A 22,562-nucleotide genomic window follows, 5' to 3' on the forward strand; every position below is an offset into this window, starting at 1 on the left:
GGTTCACCAAACTCCTACTTGATCTTGGGAATCCACCAGATCCCACAACCCCTCTACACCAGAAAAGACCCACTGGATCCCATTTCTAAGATCCCAGTAGATCTCTGAAACATATCAGATCCCACTACCCCAAAGGATCCCAAAACCTCTCTGGCAGACCCCTGAAGTCCACTGGATTTGAGAAAAACCATAGGATTCTGCAACTCACACCTGGTCTCGGGAATCTGGTGTAGCTGCAAACTGCATCATGTCCCGGAATCTCCCACAAGATCTCAGGACCTCCTAAAATACTCTGATCCCCCATCCACCCAACTTGCTGCCAGAATAATGACCCATTAACCATGAGCTGCCAGTAATTGCTGAACCCCGTCATTCGAGGCTCCAGTTCTTGCAGCCAGGGAACACAGAACAGTACAGCTCCGTCCAGGCCACTTGGCCCACAATGCTGTGCTGACCTTTTAACCTACTCTTAGATCAACCTAACCCTCACCTCGCACGTAGACCACCATCAACCAACTTGAAACTCTCTTGTGTCCCTAATGTATCTGCCTCGACCAACACCCCTGGCTTTGTGTTCCACACACCCACCACTCCGTGTTAAAAAAAGTCTGATACCCTCCAGTTTCCTCCAATCACCTTAAGATTATGCCATCTCATATTTGCCAGTTCTGCTGTGTGAAAAAGATGTCGGCTAACCTCCTTTTCTGTGGTTCATCGTCTTGTATACTTCTGCCAAGTCACTCTCACCTTCCTTCACTCTGAGGAGAACAGACCCAGCTCACTCGACCTTTCCTCCAACCCTACACACAGCCAAATTCTGCCGTTAATCATGTACTCTGCCTTCAAGTGTGATCTTCAATATCATTGAAACTTAGGACAACTTTCTCCACTATCCATAACACCATCTCCACTGTCCACAACAGCGTCTCCACTGTCCACAACACCGTCTCCACTATCCACAACACCGTCCCCACTATCCACAACACCGTCTCCACTATCCACAACACCATCCTCACTATCCACAACACCGTCCCCACTGTCCACAACACCGTCCCCACTGTTCACAACACCATCCCCACTGTCCACAACACCATCCCCACTGTCCACAACACCGTCTCCACTGTCCACAACACCGTCCCCACTGTCCACAACACCATCCCCACTGTCCACAACAGCGTCTCCACTGTCCACAACACCGTCTCCACTGTCCACAACACCGTCCCCACTATCCACAACACCGTCTCCACTGTCCACAACACCGTCCCCACTGTTCACAACACCATCCCCACTGTCCACAACACCGTCTCCACTGTCCACAACACCGTCCCCACTGTCCACAACACCGTCTCCACTGTCCACAACACCGTCCCCACTGTCCACAACACCGTCTCCACTGTCCACAACACCGTCCCCACTGTCCACAACACCGTATCCACTGTCCACAACACCGTCCCCACTGTCCACAACAGCGTCTCCACTGTCCACAACACCGTCTCCACTGTCCACAACACCGTCCCCACTATCCACAACACCATCTCCACTGTCCACAACACCGTCTCCACTGTCCACAACACCGTCTCCACTGTCCACAACATCATCTCCACTGTCCACGACACCATCTCCACTGTCCACAACACCATCCCCACTGTCCACAACACCGTCTTCACTGTCCACAACACCGTCTCCACTGTCCACAACATCATCCTCACTGTCCACAACACCGTCCCCACTAACCACAACACCGTCTCCACTGTCCACAACACCGTCCCCACTGTCCACAACACCGTCTCCACTGTCCACAACACCATCTCCACTGTCCACAACACCATCTCCACTGTCCACAACACCGTCCCCACTGTCCACAACACCGTCTCCACTATCCACAACACTGTCCCCACTGTCCACAACACCATCCCCACTGTCCACAACACCATCCCCACTATCCACAACACCATCCCCACTGTCCACAACACCATCTCCACTATCCACAACACCGTCTGCATTGTCCACAACACCGTCTCCACTATCCACAATACCATCTCCACTGTCCACAACACCGTCCCCACTGTCCACAACACCGTCCCCACTGTCCACAACACCATCTCCACTGTCCACAACACCGTCCCCACTATCCACAACACCGTCCCCACTGTCCACAACACCATCTCCACTGTCCACAACACCGTCCCCACTGTCCACAACACCGTCCCCACTGTCCACAACACCATCTCCACTGTCCACAACACCATCTCCACTGTCCACAACACCGTCTCCACTGTCCACAACACCGTCCCCACTATCCACAACACCATCTCCACAGTCCACAACATCATCTCCACTATCCACAACACCGTCCCCACTGTCCACAGCACCGTCTCCACTGTCCACAACACCGTCCCCACTATCCACAACACCGTCCCCACTGTCCACAACACCGTCCCCACTGTCCACAACACCATCCCCACTGTCCACAACACCGTCTCCACTGTCCACAACACTGTCCCCACTGTCCACAACACCCCCACTGTCCACAACACCGTCCCCACTATCCACAACACCGTCCCCACTGTCCACAACACCGTCCCCAACACCGTCTCCACTATCCACAACACTGTCCCCACTGTCCACAACACCCCCACTGTCCACAACACCGTCCCCACTATCCACAACACCGTCCCCACTGTCCACAACACCGTCCCCAACACCGTCTCCACTATCCACAACACTGTCCCCACTGTCCACAACAGCGTCTCCACTGTCCACAACACCGTCTTCACTGTCCACAACATCATCCCCACTATCCACAACACCGTCCCCACTGTCCACAACACCATCTCCACTGTCCACAACACCGTCTCCACTGTCCACAACACCGTCTCCACTATCCACAACAGCGTCTCCACTGTCCACAACACCATCTCCACTATCCACAACAGCGTCTCCACTGTCCACAACACCATCTCCACTATCCACAACACCGTCTCCACTATCCACAACACCGTCCCCACTGTCCACAACACCATCCCCACTGTTCACAACACCGTCCCCACTGTCCACAACACCATCCCCACTATCCACAACACCATCCCCACTGTCCACAACACCGTCCCCACTGTCCACAACACCGTCCCCACTGTCCACAGCACCATCCCCAATATCCACAACACCGTCCCCACTGTCCACAACACCGTCTGCATTGTCCACAACAGCGTCTCCACTGTCCACAACACCGTCCCCACTATCCACAACACCGTCTCCACTGTCCACAACACCGTCCCCACTATCCACAACACCGTCCCCACTGTCCACAACACCATCTCCACTGTCCACAACACCCTCTACTGTCCACAACACCGTCCCCACTGTCCACAACACCGTCTCCACTGTCCACAACACCGTCTCCACTGTCCACAACACCGTCCCCACTATCCACAACACCGTCCCCACTGTCCACAACACCATCCCCACTATCCACAACACCATCCCCACTGTCCACAACACCGTCCCCACTGTCCACAACACCGTCTCCACTGTCCACAACACCGTCCCCACTATCCACAACACCATCTCCACTGTCCACAACACCGTCTCCACTGTCCACAACACCGTCTCCACTGTCCACAACATCATCTCCACTGTCCACGACACCATCTCCACTGTCCACAACACCATCCCCACTGTCCACAACACCGTCTTCACTGTCCACAACACCGTCTCCACTGTCCACAACATCATCCTCACTGTCCACAACACCGTCCCCACTAACCACAACACCGTCTCCACTGTCCACAACACCGTCCCCACTGTCCACAACACCGTCTCCACTGTCCACAACACCATCTCCACTGTCCACAACACCATCTCCACTGTCCACAACACCGTCCCCACTGTCCACAACACCGTCTCCACTATCCACAACACTGTCCCCACTGTCCACAACACCATCCCCACTGTCCACAACACCATCCCCACTATCCACAACACCATCCCCACTGTCCACAACACCATCTCCACTATCCACAACACCGTCTGCATTGTCCACAACACCGTCTCCACTATCCACAATACCATCTCCACTGTCCACAACACCGTCCCCACTGTCCACAACACCGTCCCCACTGTCCACAACACCATCTCCACTGTCCACAACACCGTCCCCACTATCCACAACACCGTCCCCACTGTCCACAACACCATCTCCACTGTCCACAACACCGTCCCCACTGTCCACAACACCGTCCCCACTGTCCACAACACCATCTCCACTGTCCACAACACCATCTCCACTGTCCACAACACCGTCTCCACTGTCCACAACACCGTCCCCACTATCCACAACACCATCTCCACAGTCCACAACATCATCTCCACTATCCACAACACCGTCCCCACTGTCCACAGCACCGTCTCCACTGTCCACAACACCGTCCCCACTATCCACAACACCGTCCCCACTGTCCACAACACCGTCCCCACTGTCCACAACACCATCCCCACTGTCCACAACACCGTCTCCACTGTCCACAACACTGTCCCCACTGTCCACAACACCCCCACTGTCCACAACACCGTCCCCACTATCCACAACACCGTCCCCACTGTCCACAACACCGTCCCCAACACCGTCTCCACTATCCACAACACTGTCCCCACTGTCCACAACACCCCCACTGTCCACAACACCGTCCCCACTATCCACAACACCGTCCCCACTGTCCACAACACCGTCCCCAACACCGTCTCCACTATCCACAACACTGTCCCCACTGTCCACAACAGCGTCTCCACTGTCCACAACACCGTCTTCACTGTCCACAACATCATCCCCACTATCCACAACACCGTCCCCACTGTCCACAACACCATCTCCACTGTCCACAACACCGTCTCCACTGTCCACAACACCGTCTCCACTATCCACAACAGCGTCTCCACTGTCCACAACACCATCTCCACTATCCACAACAGCGTCTCCACTGTCCACAACACCATCTCCACTATCCACAACACCGTCCCCACTATCCACAACACCGTCCCCACTGTCCACAACACCATCCCCACTGTTCACAACACCGTCCCCACTGTCCACAACACCATCCCCACTATCCACAACACCATCCCCACTGTCCACAACACCGTCCCCACTGTCCACAACACCGTCCCCACTGTCCACAGCACCATCCCCAATATCCACAACACCGTCCCCACTGTCCACAACACCGTCTGCATTGTCCACAACAGCGTCTCCACTGTCCACAACACCGTCCCCACTATCCACAACACCGTCTCCACTGTCCACAACACCGTCCCCACTATCCACAACACCGTCCCCACTGTCCACAACACCATCTCCACTGTCCACAACACCCTCTACTGTCCACAACACCGTCCCCACTGTCCACAACACCGTCTCCACTGTCCACAACACCGTCTCCACTGTCCACAACACCGTCCCCACTATCCACAACACCGTCCCCACTGTCCACAACACCGTCCCCACTGTCCACAACACCATCTCCACTGTCCACAACACCGTCTCCACTATCCACAACACCGTCTCCACTGTCCACAACACCGTCTCCACTGTCCACAACACCGTCTCCACTATCCACAACACCGTCTCCACTGTCCACAACACCATCCCCACTGTCCACAACACCGTCTCCACTATCCACAACACCGTCTCCACTATCCACAACACCATCTCCACTGTCCACAACACCGTCTCCACTATCCACAACACCGTCCCCACTGTCCACAACACCGTCTCCACTGTCCACAACACCGTCTCCACTGTCCACAACACCGTCTCCACTATCCACAACACCGTCTCCACTGTCCACAACACCGTCTCCACTGTCCACAACACCGTCTCCACTATCCACAACACCGTCTCCACTGTCCACAACACTGTCCCCACTATCCACAACACCATCTCCACTGTCCACAACACCGTCTCCACTGTCCACAACACCGTCCCCACTGTCCACAACACCGTCCCCACTGTCCACAACACCGTCTCCACTGTCCACAACACCATCTCCACTATCCACAACAACGTCTCCACTATCCACAACACCATCCCCACTATCCACAACACCATCTCCACTGTCCACAACACCGTCTCCACTGTCCACAACACCGTCCCCACTGTCCACAACACCGTCCCCACTGTCCACAACACCATCCCCACTGTCCACAACACCGTCCCCACTGTCCACAACACCATCTCCACTATCCACAACACCATCTCCACTGTCCACAACACCGTCTTCACTATCCACAACACCGTCTCCACTGTCCACAACACCGTCTCCACTGTCCACAACACCATCTCCACTGTCCACAACACCATCTCCACTGTCCACAACACCGTCCCCACTGTCCACAACACCGTCTCCACTATCCACAACACCGTCCCCACTGTCCACAACACCATCCCCACTGTCCACAACACCATCCCCACTGTCCACAACACCATCCCCACTGTCCACAACACCATCTCCACTGTCCACAACACCGTCTGCATTGTCCACAACACCGTCTCCACTATCCACAATACCATCTCCACTGTCCACAACACCGTCCCCACTGTCCACAACACCGTCCCCACTGTCCACAACACCGTCCCCACTGTCCACAACACCGTCCCCACTATCCACAACACCGTCCCCACTATCCACAACACCGTCCCCACTGTCCACAACACCATCTCCACTGTCCACAACACCGTCCCCACTGTCCACAACACCGTCCCCACTGTCCACAACACCATCTCCACTGTCCACAACACCGTCCCCACTGTCCACAACACCATCCCCACTGTCCACAACACCATCCCCACTGTCCACAACACCATCTCCACTGTCCACAACACCATTTCCACTGTCCACAACACCATCTCCACTGTCCACAACACCGTCTTCACTATCCACAACACCGTCTCCACTATCCACAACACCGTCTCCACTGTCCACAACACCGTCTCCACTGTCCACAACACCGTCCCCACTGTCCACAACACCGTCTTCACTATCCACAACACCGTCTCCACTGTCCACAACACCATCCCCACTGTCCACAACACCGTCTCCACTATCCACAACACCGTCTCCACTGTCCACAACACCGTCTCCACTATCCACAACACCGTCTCCACTGTCCACAACACCGTCTCCACTATCCACAACACCGTCTCCACTGTCCACAACACCATCTCCACTATCCACAACACCGTCCCCACTGTCCACAACACCGTCCCCACTGTCCACAACACCGTCCCCACTGTCCACAACACCGTCCCCACTGTCCACAACACTGTCCCCACTGTCCACAACACTGTCCCCACTGTCCACAACACCGTCTCCACTGTCCACAACACCGTCCCCACTGTCCACAACACCGTCCCCACTGTCCCCAACACCGTCTCCACTGTCCACAACACCGTCTCCACTATCCACAACACCGTCCCCACTGTCCACAACACCGTCCCCACTGTCCACAACACCGTCCCCACTGTCCACAACACCGTCTCCACTGTCCACAACACCGTCCCCACTGTCCACAACACCATCTCCACTGTCCACAACATCATCTCCACTGTCCACAACACCATCTCCACTATCCACAACACCGTCCCCACTGTCCACAACACCATCTCCACTGTCCACAACACCATCTCCACTGTCCACAACACCATCCCCACTGTCCACAACATCATCTCCACTGTCCACAACACCGTCCCCACTGTCCACAACACCATCTCCACTGTCCACAACACCATCTCCACAGTCCACAACACCATCTCCACTATCCACAACACCATCTCCACTGTCCACAACACCGTCCCCACTGTCCACAACACCGTCTTCACTATCCACAACACCATCCCCACTGTCCACAACACCATCCCCACTGTCCACAACACCGTCTCCACTATCCACAACACCATCTCCACTATCCACAACACCGTCTCCACTGTCCACAACACCGTCTCCACTGTCCACAACACCGTCTCCACTGTCCACAACACCATCCCCACTGTCCACAACATCATCTCCACAGTCCACAACACCATCTCCACTGTCCACAACACCGTCCCCACTGTCCACAACACCGTCTCCACTGTCCACAACACCGTCTCCACTGTCCACAACACCATCTCCACTATCCACAACACCGTCTCCACTGTCCACAACACTGTCCCCACTGTCCACAACACCGTCCCCACTATCCACAACACCGTCCCCACTATCCACAACACCATCTCCACTATCCACAACACCGTCTTCACTGTCCACAACACCATCTCCACAGTCCACAACACCGTCTCCACTATCCACAACACCGTCTCCACTGTCCACAACACCATCTCCACTATCCACAACACCATCTCCACTATCCACAACACCGTCTCCACTGTCCACAACACCATCTCCACTGTCCACAACACCGTCCCCACTGTCCACAACACCGTCTCCACTGTCCACAACACCGTCCCCACTGTCCACAACACCATCTCCACTGTCCACAACACCGTCTCCACTGTCCACAACACCGTCTGCACTATCCACAACACCGTCCCCACTGTCCACAACACCATCTCCACTATCCACAACACCGTCCCCACTGTCCACAACACCGTCTCCACTGTCCACAACACCGTCCCCACTGTCCACAACACCGTCCCCACTGTCCACAACACCATCCCCACTGTCCACAACACCGTCTCCACTGTCCACAACACCGTCCCCACTGTCCACAACACCGTCCCCACTGTCCACAACACCATCTCCACTGTCCACAACACCATCTCCACTGTCCACAACACCGTCTCCACTATCCACAACACCGTCCCCACTATCCACAACACCATCTCCACTGTCCACAACACCATCCCCACTATCCACAACACCATCTCCACTGTCCACAACACCATCTGCACCCAGTAGTCTGAGAGAACACCATCCAGAATTCCCAGAAAAACACACTTTGGGTCTCCGAAAGCCTCACCAGATCGCATGGAAAGACCCACTGGATCCCGATCACTGACTTCTTCTCTCTCCCTTTTCCAATCCTGGGGATATCCCAGGCTGATCATCCGGAATGGAATTGCGCCAGGAGGACCAGCCATCTTCCACTCGGATATCGATGACATTCCTGAGGGTGGGATCGTCAGTGACTCCCGGGAGATCTTCGTGGAGCTGGTATCCGAGAACTCAGCACTGCCACTTGTCCTGGCTTTGCGATATGAGGGTGAGGAAATGCACCCTGGGAAAGGGGGAGGAAGGGAGCGTGCCTGTGGGCTGTGGACAGGAGTGTGGCTGGTGTGGTGAGTTGGGCATGGGGGAGAGTTTCCGTGGGTTGTGGGAGGGATTTGGTGTGCAGAGGGAGAGTCAGGGATGGGGGAGAGTTTCCGTGGGTTGTGGGAGGGATTTGGTGTGCAGAGGGAGAGTCAGGGATGGGGGAGAGTTTCCGTGGGTTGTGGGAGGGATTTGCTGTGCAGAGGGAGAGTCAGGGATGGGGGAGAGTGTTCATGAGCTTGGGAGGGGATTCAGTGTGTGGAGGAAACAGTGATACAGGAAAATTCCATAACAACTCCAGCCTTTCTTTTCCCCTCCAGCCTTTGAGCGAGACCACTGCTATGAACCATTTGTTGCCCATGGGAACTTCACCTCCAGCATCCCTTCGTTCGAGGTGGGTTCCATCGTCAACTTCTCTTGCCTCCCTGGTTATGCCCTGGAGCAGGGAGCAGGGGCTATTGAGTGTATTGACCCCCAGGATCCCCACTGGAACAGCAGTGAGCCCATCTGTCGAGGTACCTACTTCCCTGTGTCAATGAACACCCCCCACACCACACCAGTTCTGTGAACCCCTCCCTTCCCTAAACCCCTCACCATCTATGTAACACCTATCCTCCCTTATACCCCTCCTTGTCTCCATGACCACCTCCCTCACCTACACCCCTCCTCGTCTCTGTCACCCTCCTTCTGTCCTCTGGGCAGATCCCAAGGGGATGGAAGCCAGTGTTTAAAAAAGGTTGTCGGCGAAAGACCGAAAACTGTACGCCAGTCAGTCCGTGGTTATGAAAATACTCAAAACTTTCAGGAAGAAATAATGAGATGTCTGGATAGAAGTGGTTAATCAGGCAGACATAGCGTAGCTTGAGAAAGGGCAGGTCTCTGAGGATGTAAAGATTGCGGTGAATGAGTGGAACATGTGGATGTCTTTTGCTTCGATTTGTCTACCATCTACAAACACTCTCTGGTTTCTTCTGCAAAACCAATGTCTAGTCCAACTTACTACCTCATCTTGAGTGCCAGCTGACTGAACCTTCCATTCGGGACCCTGTCAAATGCCTCGCTAAAGTCCATGTGGACAACAACCACAGCTTTGTCTTCATCCACTTTCCTAGTAACTTCCTCAAAAAACTCGATAACTATAATTAGTCATGACCAACCTTGCACAACGACATGCAGACGATCCCTAATCAGTCCCTATCCATCCAGTCCCTTAGAATACCTTCCAATAACTTACCCTTTGGGTGTGGAGTGACCTTGTTGAACAGGCTGAGTGAGGGTCTGTCTGAGAGATTCACCTTGTAAGCCAGTTTCTGAGTAGTGGCCACTAAGTGTATGCTTGTGGTCTTCTGCTGGTGTAGACTACCAATGTTATAACACGTGGTGATTTGAGTTACTGTCACCTGCCTGTAAGCTTGAACTAGTCTGACCATTCTCCTTTGACCTTTTCCATTAAGACATTGTTTTTGCCCTCAGTACTGCAGCTCACTGGATGTTTTTTGTGTGTTGCACCACTCTCTGTAAACTCTAGAGACTGTTGTGGGTGACAACCCCAGGAGATGAGCAGTTTCTCCACTGACACCAACAATCATTCCGCAGTCAAAGTCACATTTCTTCCCCATTCTGACATTTGCTCTTCAGCATGTCTGCATGCTTTTATGCATCGAGTTGCTGCCACATGATTGGCTGATCAGATACTAGCATTCCGAGCAGGTGTACAGGTGAATCTAATGATCGGCTTTGGAGATGGTGCACAGGAGGCTCACCAGGCTGGTTCTGGAGAAGAGCCACCTGGGACTGTACTGGCTGGAATTCAGAAGAATGAGAGGGGATCTTATAGAAACATATCTATAAGGGATAGATGGACCTTGCACTCTGAAAGGGATAGATGATAAAGGCAGGACAACTTGTTTCACTGGTTGGTGAGACTAGAACGAGGGACACAGTCTCAAGATTCAGGGAATAGATTTAGGATGGAGGTGAAGAGAAACTTTTCCCAGAGAGCAGTGAATCTGTGGAATCCTCTGCCCAGGGAAGCAATGGATGTACCTCATTAAATATGCATTATTTAAGACTCAGTTGGATAGATTTTTATACAGCAAGCTGAATACACAGGCAGATCAGCTGTGATTATTGATCACAAGGTGGGGCAGGCCCGAACGGTCTCCTCCTGTTTATCGTATCTATATGACTCTGTCCCTTGTACACAGCGACCTGCGGAGGGGACATGTCCGAGGTCTCTGGAGTGATCTTCTCACCAGAATGGCCCGAGGTTTACGGCAGGAACCAGGACTGTGTGTGGACCTTGCACGTCAGAGAGGACCGGCGGATGGTCATCGATGTGGAGATGTAGGTGCACCTCTCTCCTTCTTCTCTAGCTCTACGTCCATCCCTCTCCCTGTCTCTCTCACCCTAGGACCATCCCTCACCCTCTCTCTCCCTCACTGGTGAATAGTCATCGATATGGAGATGTCGACGAATCTCACCGTGACCCAGCACCCTCACTTTTACCCACCTTTCCCCATATCTTCCTCTTCTCCACCTCCCCGTCCCTCATCCCTTCCCCAGCGCCTCCCTTACCCCCTCCCTCTCCCTCTCTCACTCCCCTAACCTGTTGTTACCCATTCTTCTTTCCCTTCCTTATTTCCTCTCTGCATTCCCCCTCTCCCGTCCTCCCTCTCTGTTACTCTCTCCCCCCTCTCATCTCTTTCTCTCTCTTTTCCATCCCTCATCTCTGCCTCCCTCGGTCCTGCAGCCTGAACATCCGGCGGAACGACATCCTGTCGGTGTTTGACGGGCCAGACCTCAACTCGCGGGTGCTGGGCCAGTACCTGGGGCAGAGGCAGCGGTTCAAGCTGTTCAGCACCTCTTGCCACGCCACCATCCAGTTCCAGTCCGACAGCCGGCAGCCGGCCCTGGGAGAGACCCAGGGCTTCATCATCCACTTCGCTGGTGGGTGGGGGAACAAGGCGAGGGGGAGGGGGAGAGGGTGGATGGGGAGAGGGGAGATAGGAAGGGAGCAGGAAGAGGGTGGAAGGCTGTGGGTCCTAGGGGAGACCAGAGGTTTTACCCTCCACTCCCTTGGGTGGAACAGGGAGGTTTGGGGGAAGGAAGTGGGAGGGACGGTAGGTCAGAGACCATTGGGCTGAGGCGGGGAAGGGTTAACCCAAATGAATCCCAGCTCATTATTAACAATCTTATCTGCCCTCCTGTCTATGTCTCCACCTCTCGTATCCCTACCCTCCCTCCCTCCCTCCCTCTCCATCCTCCCCTCCCCCACCCCCAGAGATGCTCCGAAATGACACCTGCCCCACCCTGGGCCCCATCCCGCACGGCTGGAAGTCCCTGTCCCATTCCAGCCTGGTCCGTGGAACAGTGGTGACCTATCAGTGCGAGCCTGGCTATGACATCGTCGGCGCTGACATCCTCATGTGCCAATGGGATCTTTCCTGGAGCAACCCGCCCCCTTCTTGTCAGAAAGGTGAGGCCGAAGGTGTGTTCCCCAGGGCTGTTCCTCAGTGGAGGGGGGGGGGGGGGGGAGAGAGAGAGAGAGAGAGAGAGAGATATCCCCATGTGTATGCGTGTGAGAGTGTGTGTGTATGTTCCCCATGTGTATGCGTGTGAGAGAGTGTGTGTGTATGTGTGTGTATGCTCCCCATGTGTGCGCGCATGAGAGAGAGAGTGTGTGTATGTTCCCCATGTGTATGCGCGTGAGAGAGTGTGTGTGTGTATCGGTGTGTATGTTCCCCATGTGTGCGCGCATAAGAGAGAGAGTGTGTGTGTATGTTCCCCATGTGTGCGCGCATGAGAGAGTGTGTGTGTATGTTCCCCATGTGTGTGCGCATGAGAGAGTGTGTGTGTATATGTGTGTGTATGTTCCCCATGTGTGCGTGCATTAGAGAGAGTGTGTGTGTATGTTCCCCATGTGTGCGCGCGTGAGAGAGAGTGTGTGTGTGTTCCCCATGTGTGCGCGCGTGTGTGTGTGTGTGTGTGTGTGCGCGCGCGCACCTCACCTGAGTGTGTATGTTCCCCAGGCATGTGCGTGTTCTCTGCATCTAACCTCCATGTCTGAGATTTTCTCTCATTCTCTCCACCCTCCCCCCCCCCCCCCCCCCAGTGCTGTCCTGCCCAGATCCCGGCGAGGTTCCCCACGGACTGCGCCTCACCCCAGGTTTGCGTTTCCCGGTGGGCTCCCGAGTACAGTATGCGTGTGAGGAGGGTCACTCACTGGAGGGCAGCACCACCCTCACCTGCCTCGGCCGCAATGCTCTGCGTCCGAAATGGAGTGCGCCCCCACCCAAGTGTGTCTGTACGTACCGGGAATGGGCGGACGAGCGGGGGTGGGGGGTGGGAAAATGTCAGGGGCTGAGGAGTGGATGGAGGGTGAGGAGAAATGGGGCTGGGGCAAGGGTGTGAATGCTGGAGGGTGGGCTGGGGTGAGGGGAGAGTCAGGCATCGTGAAGGACAGCCCTGTGATGGGATTCCAACTCTCCCCTCTCTCCCCCTACCCCCACCACCCCGTTTTCCCATCCCCCTCTCCTCCTCCGCTTCTCCCTCTTCCACCCCACCTCTCTTCTACCCCCACCACCCCGTTTTCCCATCCCCCTCTCCTCCTCCGCTTCTCCCTCCTCCCTCTTCCACCCCACCTCTCTCTCCCTCCCCCACCAGTGACACACCAGCCCTGCCTGAACCCTGGCGTCCCTGACAACGGCTACCTGACACTCTACAAGCAGCATTACCGACCCGGAGAGACCCTCCACTTCTTCTGTTACGAAGGCTTTGAGCTGGTTGGCCAGGCAAGCATCACCTGCCTCTCTGGCCGCCCCTCCCACTGGAGCAGCCCCTCTCCCTTCTGCAAAGGTACCTGCTCGAGGGGCGCGGGGGGGAGTAACCACTTGTGGACAACCGCCAGCCAACGGCAGCCGGTTCACTAGGAAACCTCTCGGGGACGTGTTGCCTGGGCTTCCCTGCTGAATCCAGGCAGTTGGCCTATTTTCCTCCCCTGTACCAAGGTGATCAGCCTGGTTTTGGCAGGCTGGGCGTGCAGGAGACTGACTTTACTATAACGAGTAAAAGAGGTGATAGTGGATATTGATATTGGACAATTAGTAACGGGGGATGAGGAAATAGCAGACAAACTGAATGAGTATTTTGCAACAGTTTTCAGCTTGGAAGAAATGAGCAGAGAACTGAAATTTCCAGGTGTCAGGGGTCATGAAGTTAGGGGGGTCTTTGGAAGCTGGAAGGTAGAGAAGGCCCGGACCACACCAGAGTTCAGAAAGAGATAGCTGAAGAGATCTTGGAGGTATTAGTAATAAAAGAAGAATCACTAGATCCTGGAACAGTTCCTGAGGACTGGAAAATTGGAAATGTCAGACCACTCTTTAAGAAGGGAGGATGGCAGAAGAAAGGAAATTATAGGCCAGTTAGCCTGAATTCAGTGCTTGGGGAGGTGTTGGAGTCGATTGTTAAGGGTGAAGTTTTGGGGGTCTTGGAGGCACCTGGTAAAATCGGCCAAAGTCGGTATGTTTTCCTTGAGAAATCTTGGTTGACAAATCTGTTGGAATTTTATAGAGAAGTAATAGGCAGGATAGACAAAGGAGAGTCAGTGCTGGATTTTCAGAAGGCCTTTGACAAGGTTTGACATGGAGTTGCTTACAAAGAGCCCATGATATAGGAAGGATGAACTGCATGAACTGCAGATTGGCTGACTGGCAGGAGGCAGAGTGGGAATAAAGGGAACCTTTTCTGGTTGGCTGCCAGTGATGAGTGGTGTTACACGGGGGTTGGTTTTAGGTCCACTTCTTTTTATGTAACTCTGTATGTCAATGATTTGATGATGGAATTAAAGATTTTGTGGCCAAGTTTGCAGATGGTACAAAGATAGGTGAAGGGACAGGTAATGTTGAGGAAGCGGGGAGTCTGCAAAGGGACAGATGGATTAGGAGAATGGACAAAGAAATGACAGATGGAATACAGTGCAGGGAAGTGTATGGTCACGCACTTTAGTAGAAGGAATAAAGGCATAGACTATTTTATAAATGGAGAGAAAATTCGAAACATCTGAGGGACTTGGGAATCCATGTGCGGGATTCCCTAAAGGTTAACGTGCAGTTTGAGTCTGTGCTGCGGAAGGCAAAAGCAATGTTCGCATTCATTTCAAGAGGACTAGAAAATAAAAGCAAAGATGTAATGCCAAGGCTTTGCAGGGCATTGGTCAGACCACTCTTGGAGTGTAGTGAGCAGTTTTGGGCCCCTTATGTAAGAAAAGCTGTGCTGGCATTGTTGGGAGTCCGGAGGTGGTTCATGAGAATGATTCAGGGGATGAAAGGGTTAATGTATGAGGAGTGTTTGATGGCTCTGGGTCTGCACTTACCGGAGTTTAGAAGAATGGGGAAGAAGGGGAATCTCTTTGAAACCTGTGAAATATTGAAAAGCCCAGATAGAGTGGATGTGGAGAGGTTGTTTCTTAAAGTGGGAAGGACAGGGTCCTGGACCAGAGGGCACCGTCCCTTTAGAGGGACGTCCATTTAAAATAGAGACGTGGAGGAATTTCTTCACCTATAGTGAATCTATGGAATTCGTTTCCATAAATGGCTGTGGAGGCCAAATCACTGGGTATATTTAAAGCAAAAGATTTTGATTATTAAGGGCGTCAAAGATTAGAGGTTCAAAAGTTCATTTTGTTGTCAAAGTTTGCACGTACAATACTGCTCCGATATTCATCTTCTCCAGACAGCCATGAAACATAGAGAATCCATGGGGGTTGTTGAAAGAAAAGATGTCAGCCTGCACAAAAAGAAAAAAGAAACAAAACTCACAATCCCCAAACCCCTTTCTGAAAAGAACAGAATAACATCAAACCCCCAAACCCTCCCTTGCCGAAAAGAACAGGACCAATGGCCCCAGATCTCCGACCGCCCGCACAGAAAAAAACATCAGATCCCAAATTCCTAACCCCTCCCTCACACAAAAGCTAACAAATCGATCACCTGGAGCCTCAACCCAACAATCGGCAACAAGAAAGAAACTACTCACAAAAATGTCAGAATTTCAAAAACATCCTTCATCCATTCAGGATCGAGGAGATTGGCCGCTTAAACTCAGCCTTTCCATGGAAAGCGACCGCCTGTCCACTGCCCTGCGGCCTTCCTAATGCTGCCGACCCGCTAGTAACCTCCATTGAGAGCGACAACGGACTTCCTCCGCATTCGCTTTGATGCTTCAAAATGGAGTCAGTCGTGGCCCCGTGCCCCGTCTCTGCTCTTCTCCATGAAGCAGGTCATGCTCTTGAACAGTAGAGCACCAGATCATTCGACTGAACTCCAAACTGTTCGTCACAGGCTCCAACAATTTCTGAAACACAATCATGTCCAAAGCAACAAGCAGAAGAGCTGAAAAAGTGAAATAATGTCACCGAATGCCACAGAATGTGATTGAGGCAGGTACATTAACAACATTTAAAAGACACTGGGAAAGATACATGGATGAAAAAGGGTTTAGTAGGGCACGTGCCAAACACAGCAGACAGGATTGACTTTGATGGAAGTGTACTTGGCATAGACCAGGTAGGCTGAAGAACCAGTTTCCGTGCTGACTAAATTTGAAACTCTATGTAAATAGAGGAATGGGTAATGTGTTGGATGCTGTGTGCACAGTCTAACCCCGGCCAGGGGAGTGGGGAGTATTTTGTTGACGGAATGGGTAATGTGTCGGATGCTGTGTGCACAGTCTAACCCCGGCCAGGGGAGTGGGGAGTATTTTGTTGACGGAGTGGGTAATGCGTTGGATGCTGTGTGCACAGTCTAACCCCGGCCAGGGGAGTGGGGAGTATTTTGTTGACGGAGTGGGTAATGCGTTGGATGCTGTGTGCACAGTCTAACCCCGGCTAGGGGAGTGGGGAGTATTTTGTTGACGGAATGGGTAATGTGTCGGATGCTGTGTGCACAGTCTAACCCTGGCTAGGGGAGTGGGGAGCGTTTTGTTGACAGAATTGGTAATGTGTCGGATGCTGTGTGCACAGTCTAACCCCGGCCAGAGGAGTGGGGAGCGTTTTGTTGACAGGGGATGGGTAATGTGTCGGATGCTGTGTGCACAGTCTAACCCTGGCCAGGGGAGTGGGGAGCATTTTGTTGACAGAATGGGTAATGTGTCGGATGCTGTGTGCACAGTTTAACCCTGGCTAGGGGAGTGGGGAGCGTTTTGTTTACAGGGAATAGGTAATGTGTTGGATGCTGTGTGCACAGTCTAACCCCGGCTAGGGGAGTGGGGAGTGTTTTGTTGACAGGGAATGGGGAATGTGTCGGATGCTATGTGCACAGTCTAACCCCAGCTAGGGGAATGGGGAGCATTTTGTTGACAGAATGGGTAATGTGTCAGATGCTGTGTGCACAGTCTAACCCTGGCCAGGGGAGTGGGGAGTGTTTTGTTGACAGGGAATGGGGAATGTGTCGGCTGCTATGTGCACAGTCTAACCCCAGCTAGGGGAATGGGGAGCATTTTGTTGACAGAATGGGTAATGTGTCGGATGCTGTGTGCACAGTCTAACCCTGGCCAGGGGAGTGGGGAGCATTTTGTTGACAGGGAATGGGTAATGTGTCGGATGCTGTGTGCACAGTCTAACCCCGGCTAGGGGAGTGGGGAGCGTTTTGTTGACGGAATGGGTAATGTGTCAGATGCTGTGTGCACAGTCTAACCCCAGCCAGGGGAGTGGGGAGCGTTTTGTTGACGGAATGGGTAATGTGTCGGATGCTGTGTGCACAGTCTAACCCTGGCTGGGGGAGTGGGGAGCATTTTGTTGACGGAATGGGTAATGTGTCGGATGCTGTGTGCATAGTCTAACCCTGGCCAGGGGTGTGGGGAGCGTTTTGTTGACAGGGAATGGGTAATGTGTCAGATGCTGTGTGCACAGTCTAAACACGGCCAGGGGAGTGGGGAGCGTTTTGTTGACAGGGAATGGGTAATGTGTCAGATGCTGTGTGCACAGTCTAACCCCGGCTAGGGGAGTGGGGAGCATTTTGTTGACGGAATGGGTAATGTGTCGGATGCTGTGTGCACAGTCTAACCCCGGCGAGGGGAGTGGGGAGCATTTTGTTGACGGAATGGGTAATGTGTCGGATGCTGTGTGCATAGTCTAACCCTGGCCAGGGGTGTGGGGAGCGTTTTGTTGACAGGGAATGGGTAATGTGTCAGATGCTGTGTGCACAGTCTAAACACGGCCAGGGGAGTGGGGAGCGTTTTGTTGATGGAATGGGTAATGTGTCGGATGCTGTGTGCACAGTCTAACCCCGGCCAGGGGAGTGGGGAGCGTTTTGTTGACGGAATGGGTAATGTGTTGGATGCTGTGTGCACAGTCTAACCCCAGCTAGGGGAATGGGGAGCATTTTGTTGACGGAATGGGTAATGTGTTGGATGCTGTGTGCACAGTCTAACCCCAGCTAGGGGAATGGGGAGCATTTTGTTGACAGGGAATGGGTAATGTGTCGGATGCTGTGTGCACAGTCTAACCCCGGCCAGGGGAGTGGGGAGCATTTTGTTGACGGAATGGGTAATGTGTCAGATGCTGTGTGCACAGTCTAACCCCGGCCAGGGGAGTGGGGAGCATTTTGTTGACGGAATGGGTAATGTGTCGGATGCTGTGTGCACAGTCTAACCCTGGCTAGGGGAGTGGGGAGCGTTTTGTTGACAGAATGGGTAATGTGTCAGATGCTGTGTGCACAGTCTAACCCTGGCTAGGGGAGTGGGGAGCGTTTTGTTGACAGAATGGGTAATGTGTCGGATGCTGTGTGCACAGTCTAACCCCGGCTAGGGGTGTGGGGAGCATTTTGTTGACAGGGAATGGGTAATGTGTCGGATGCTGTGTGCACAGTCTAACCCCGGCTAGGGGAGTGGGGAGCATTTTGTTGACAGGGAATGGGTAATGTGTCGGATGCTGTGTGCACAGTCTAACCCTGGCTAGGGGAGTGGGGAGCGTTTTGTTGATGGAATGGGTAATGTGTCAGATGCTGTGTGCACAGTCTAACCCCGGCCAGTGGAGTGGGGAGCGTTTTGTTGACGGAATGGGTAATGTGTCGGATGCTGTGTGCATGGACTAACACCCTCCTTCTCTTTCAGTCACCTATGAAGGATTGTATGATGCCCATAACCTGCAAGGTGAGTGCTGGAAGGAGATATGTTGGGCTTCATGGAGAGGTTGTGGGAGTTGAGGGTCACAGGGAAGATGGGAGCCACTTATTCTCACATTGTGGTTGTGTCTCCCTTACCCAATCACCCCTTCCCTCTTTCCCCATACAGTGTCTAAGGCGAGTGGCCCCTCCCACCAGGTGGTGGGTGGACACATTGTGCTGGCCATCATCCTGCCAATCATCCTGGTCATCCTCCTGATTGGTGGGATCTACCTCTACTACACCAAGTGAGTTTGGAGGGGGGTTTGGTGTCACAATATCTGGTGGGGGGTGGAGTGTGTTGGGGGTCTAAAGAAGAGGGAGTGCTTGGTTATAGGGGAGGGACATGTGGGAGGGGCTATGGGAATAAGGGGCTTGTGTGTGTCTGCAGGTGAGTTAGAGGGGTAGGGGGTCTGTGGTGAGGAAGGAGGAGCCAAGAAGAAGAAGGGGCACGTAGGGAGAGGAGAGTGAGGGAAGTGTGATATCAGGGACAGATTTACCCTCGCGTTCCCTCCACAGGTTCCAAGGAAAATCGTTCTTCCGGAACCCACTCTCCAAATCCCACTCGTACAGCCCCATCACCGTCGAATCGGACTTCAACAATCCCCTGTTTGAGGCAGGAGTGAGTATGGATCTCCCTCCGCACCATCCCATCACACACTCCCAAGGTCTCACTGTCCATTCACACACATCCGAGATCTCAACATCCCATCACACACTCCCAGGGTCAGGCACAGAGTGAACCTCCCTGCACACTGTCCCATCACACACTCCCGGGCTCAGACACAGAGTGAAGCTCCCTGCACACTGTCCCATCACACACTCCCGGGGTCAGACACAAAGTGAAACTCCCTCCACACTGTCCCATCACACACTCCCAAGGTCAGATGCAGAATGAAACTCCCTCCCACACCATCCCAACACACACTCCCAGGGTCAGACAGAGTGAATGTCCCTCCACACCGTCCCATCTCGCACTCTCAGGGTCAGACACAGAGTGAATCTCCCTCCACACTGTCCCATCACACACTCCCCGGGTCAGTCACAAAGTGAATCTCCCTCCCACACCGTCCCATCACACACTCCCAGGGTCAGATGGAGAATGAAACTCCCTCCCACACCATCCCATCACACACTCCCACGGTCAGACAGAGTGAAGCTCCCTCCACACAGTCCCATCACACACTCCCAGGGTCAGATGGAGAATGAAACTCCCTCCCACACCATCCCATCACACACTCCCACGGTCAGACAGAGTGAACGTCCCTCCACACCGTCCCATCTCGCACTCTCAGGGTCTGACACAGAGTGAATCTCCCTCCACACCGTTCCATCACACACTTCCAGGATCAGACACAGAGTGAAACTCCCTCCACAGCCTCTCACACTCACTTTTTCTCTACCCCCAGGAGACCCGTGAATATGAGGTTTCGATCTAACCCATCGCCTCATTTGCTGCGTCATCAACGTGAATCACCATCGTCTCTCTGAGCCTCGTCTCACTGCCTGCTCAGTCTGGCCCCCACTCTATCTCCACCCTTCTTCCCCCTATCTCCCCTCCTCTCTCCTCCTCCCCTTCCTCCTCTCCCTCCCTCCCTGTTCTCCTCCACCACACTCTTTCCTTCCATACCTCTCTCCCACCCTCTACCAATGACCCAGAGTGGATCAACACAAAGGAGTGGGGTCGTTCTGGAGTAATTAAACACCTGGTCTGGAGTGTGGATGGTGGGAGTGAACAGGAAGGGGTGGGTTCTTGTTCCCTGGGCTCTTCCACCGTGGGGTCCCATTTCCTTGGGTCCTTCACCGTGGGGGCCCCATTCCCTGGATCCTCCGCTGTGGGGCCCGTTCCTCGGGATCCTCCACCGTGGGGGCCCCATTCCCTGGATCCTCCGCTGTGGGGCCCGTTCCTCGGGATCCTCCACCGTGGGGTCCCATTCCCCAGATCCTCCACTGTGGGGCCCGTTCCTCGGGATCCTCCACCGTGGGGTCCCATTCCCCAGATCCTCCACTGTGGGGCCCGTTCCTCGGGATCCTCCACCGTGGGGGCCGCATTCCCTAGATCCTCCGCTGTGGGGCCCGTTCCTCGGGATCCTCCACCGTGGGGGCCCCATTCCCTGGATCCTCCGCTGTGGGGCCCGTTCCTCGGGATCCTCCACCGTGGGGTCCCATTCCCCAGATCCTCCACTGTGGGGCCCGTTCCTCGGGATCCTCCACCGTGGGGGCCGCATTCCCCAGATCCTCCACCGTGGGGGCCGCATTCCCCAGATCCTCCACTGTGGGGCCCTGTTCCCCCAGATCCTCCACCGTGGGGGCCGCATTCCCCAGATCCTCTGCTGTGGGGCTCTGTTCCCCCAGATTCTCCACCGCGGGGCCCCATTCCCCAGCCTCATCTGCCATGGGGCCTTGTTCTCTGGGCTGTTCTGCTGTGAGACACATTCCACGAGCTCCACCCTGGGGTCAATTTCCTGTGCTCTTTAACCAATACCTATGCCTCTGGACTCATGTTTCAGCCTCCTCCACTGTGGGGACCCATTCCCACAGCCTGCTCTATTGTGGGGCCCCATTCCCCTGAGCTCCTCCACTGTTAGACTCTGTCTCCAGCCTCCTCTCCCTAGGGATCCCATTTCCCAGGCCTCCTCTACTGTGGGAACCTGTTCCCATGCCCTTCTTTGGGGTCCCATTCCCCCAGCCTACGTTGTTGTGGAGCTCCATTCCCCTGGCCTCCTCCGCTGTTGGGCCCCGTTCCCCGATCCTCCTCTGCAGTGGGTCCCCATTCCCCCAGCCTCTTCCACTATGGGGCCATGATCCTTCACTCCTTCCCTGTGAGACCCATGCTTCGGCCCCCGGCACCATGGGCCCCATTCCTCAGGCTGCTCTGCCATGGGGCCCTATCCCTACGCTCCCAAATATTTTAGCACGCGCACCACCAGTCACCATTCCCCGATCTCTGTGGTGAATGAGAGACCCCAGGGACGAGTCTGTCTCCCTCCTCGTGAGCTGTAGGGAGGGTTTCAGAAATTGTTTGCCATGACGTAATGTATGAACTGTGACTATTTTCATCCACGTGGAACCACCAGCTTTTTCCAACAAACTGTGAAAT

General features: G+C 54.1%; 1 protein-coding gene across 1 annotated transcript in view; it reads left to right on the forward strand.

Annotated features, from left to right (window-relative positions):
* Window positions 1–21,007, forward strand: part of sez6l2 (seizure related 6 homolog (mouse)-like 2) — a 28,436-nt gene extending 7,429 nt beyond the window's left edge. Inside the window, exons 2-12 of the mRNA XM_059953165.1 lie at window positions 9,092–9,255; window positions 9,623–9,817; window positions 11,510–11,648; window positions 12,055–12,251; window positions 12,586–12,780; window positions 13,417–13,608; window positions 13,968–14,159; window positions 19,413–19,451; window positions 19,593–19,710; window positions 19,982–20,084; window positions 20,872–21,007. Of these exons, the coding sequence (XP_059809148.1) occupies window positions 9,092–9,255; window positions 9,623–9,817; window positions 11,510–11,648; window positions 12,055–12,251; window positions 12,586–12,780; window positions 13,417–13,608; window positions 13,968–14,159; window positions 19,413–19,451; window positions 19,593–19,710; window positions 19,982–20,084; window positions 20,872–20,901 (1,564 nt within the window). The 3' untranslated portion in view covers window positions 20,902–21,007. The remainder of the gene's footprint in view (window positions 1–9,091; window positions 9,256–9,622; window positions 9,818–11,509; window positions 11,649–12,054; window positions 12,252–12,585; window positions 12,781–13,416; window positions 13,609–13,967; window positions 14,160–19,412; window positions 19,452–19,592; window positions 19,711–19,981; window positions 20,085–20,871) is intronic.
* The last annotated feature ends 1,555 nt before the right edge of the window (window positions 21,008–22,562 follow it).

The sequence above is a fragment of the Hypanus sabinus genome, chromosome 29 (assembly GCF_030144855.1).
Source record: "Hypanus sabinus isolate sHypSab1 chromosome 29, sHypSab1.hap1, whole genome shotgun sequence".
NCBI classification, from domain to species: Eukaryota; Metazoa; Chordata; class Chondrichthyes; order Myliobatiformes; family Dasyatidae; genus Hypanus; species Hypanus sabinus.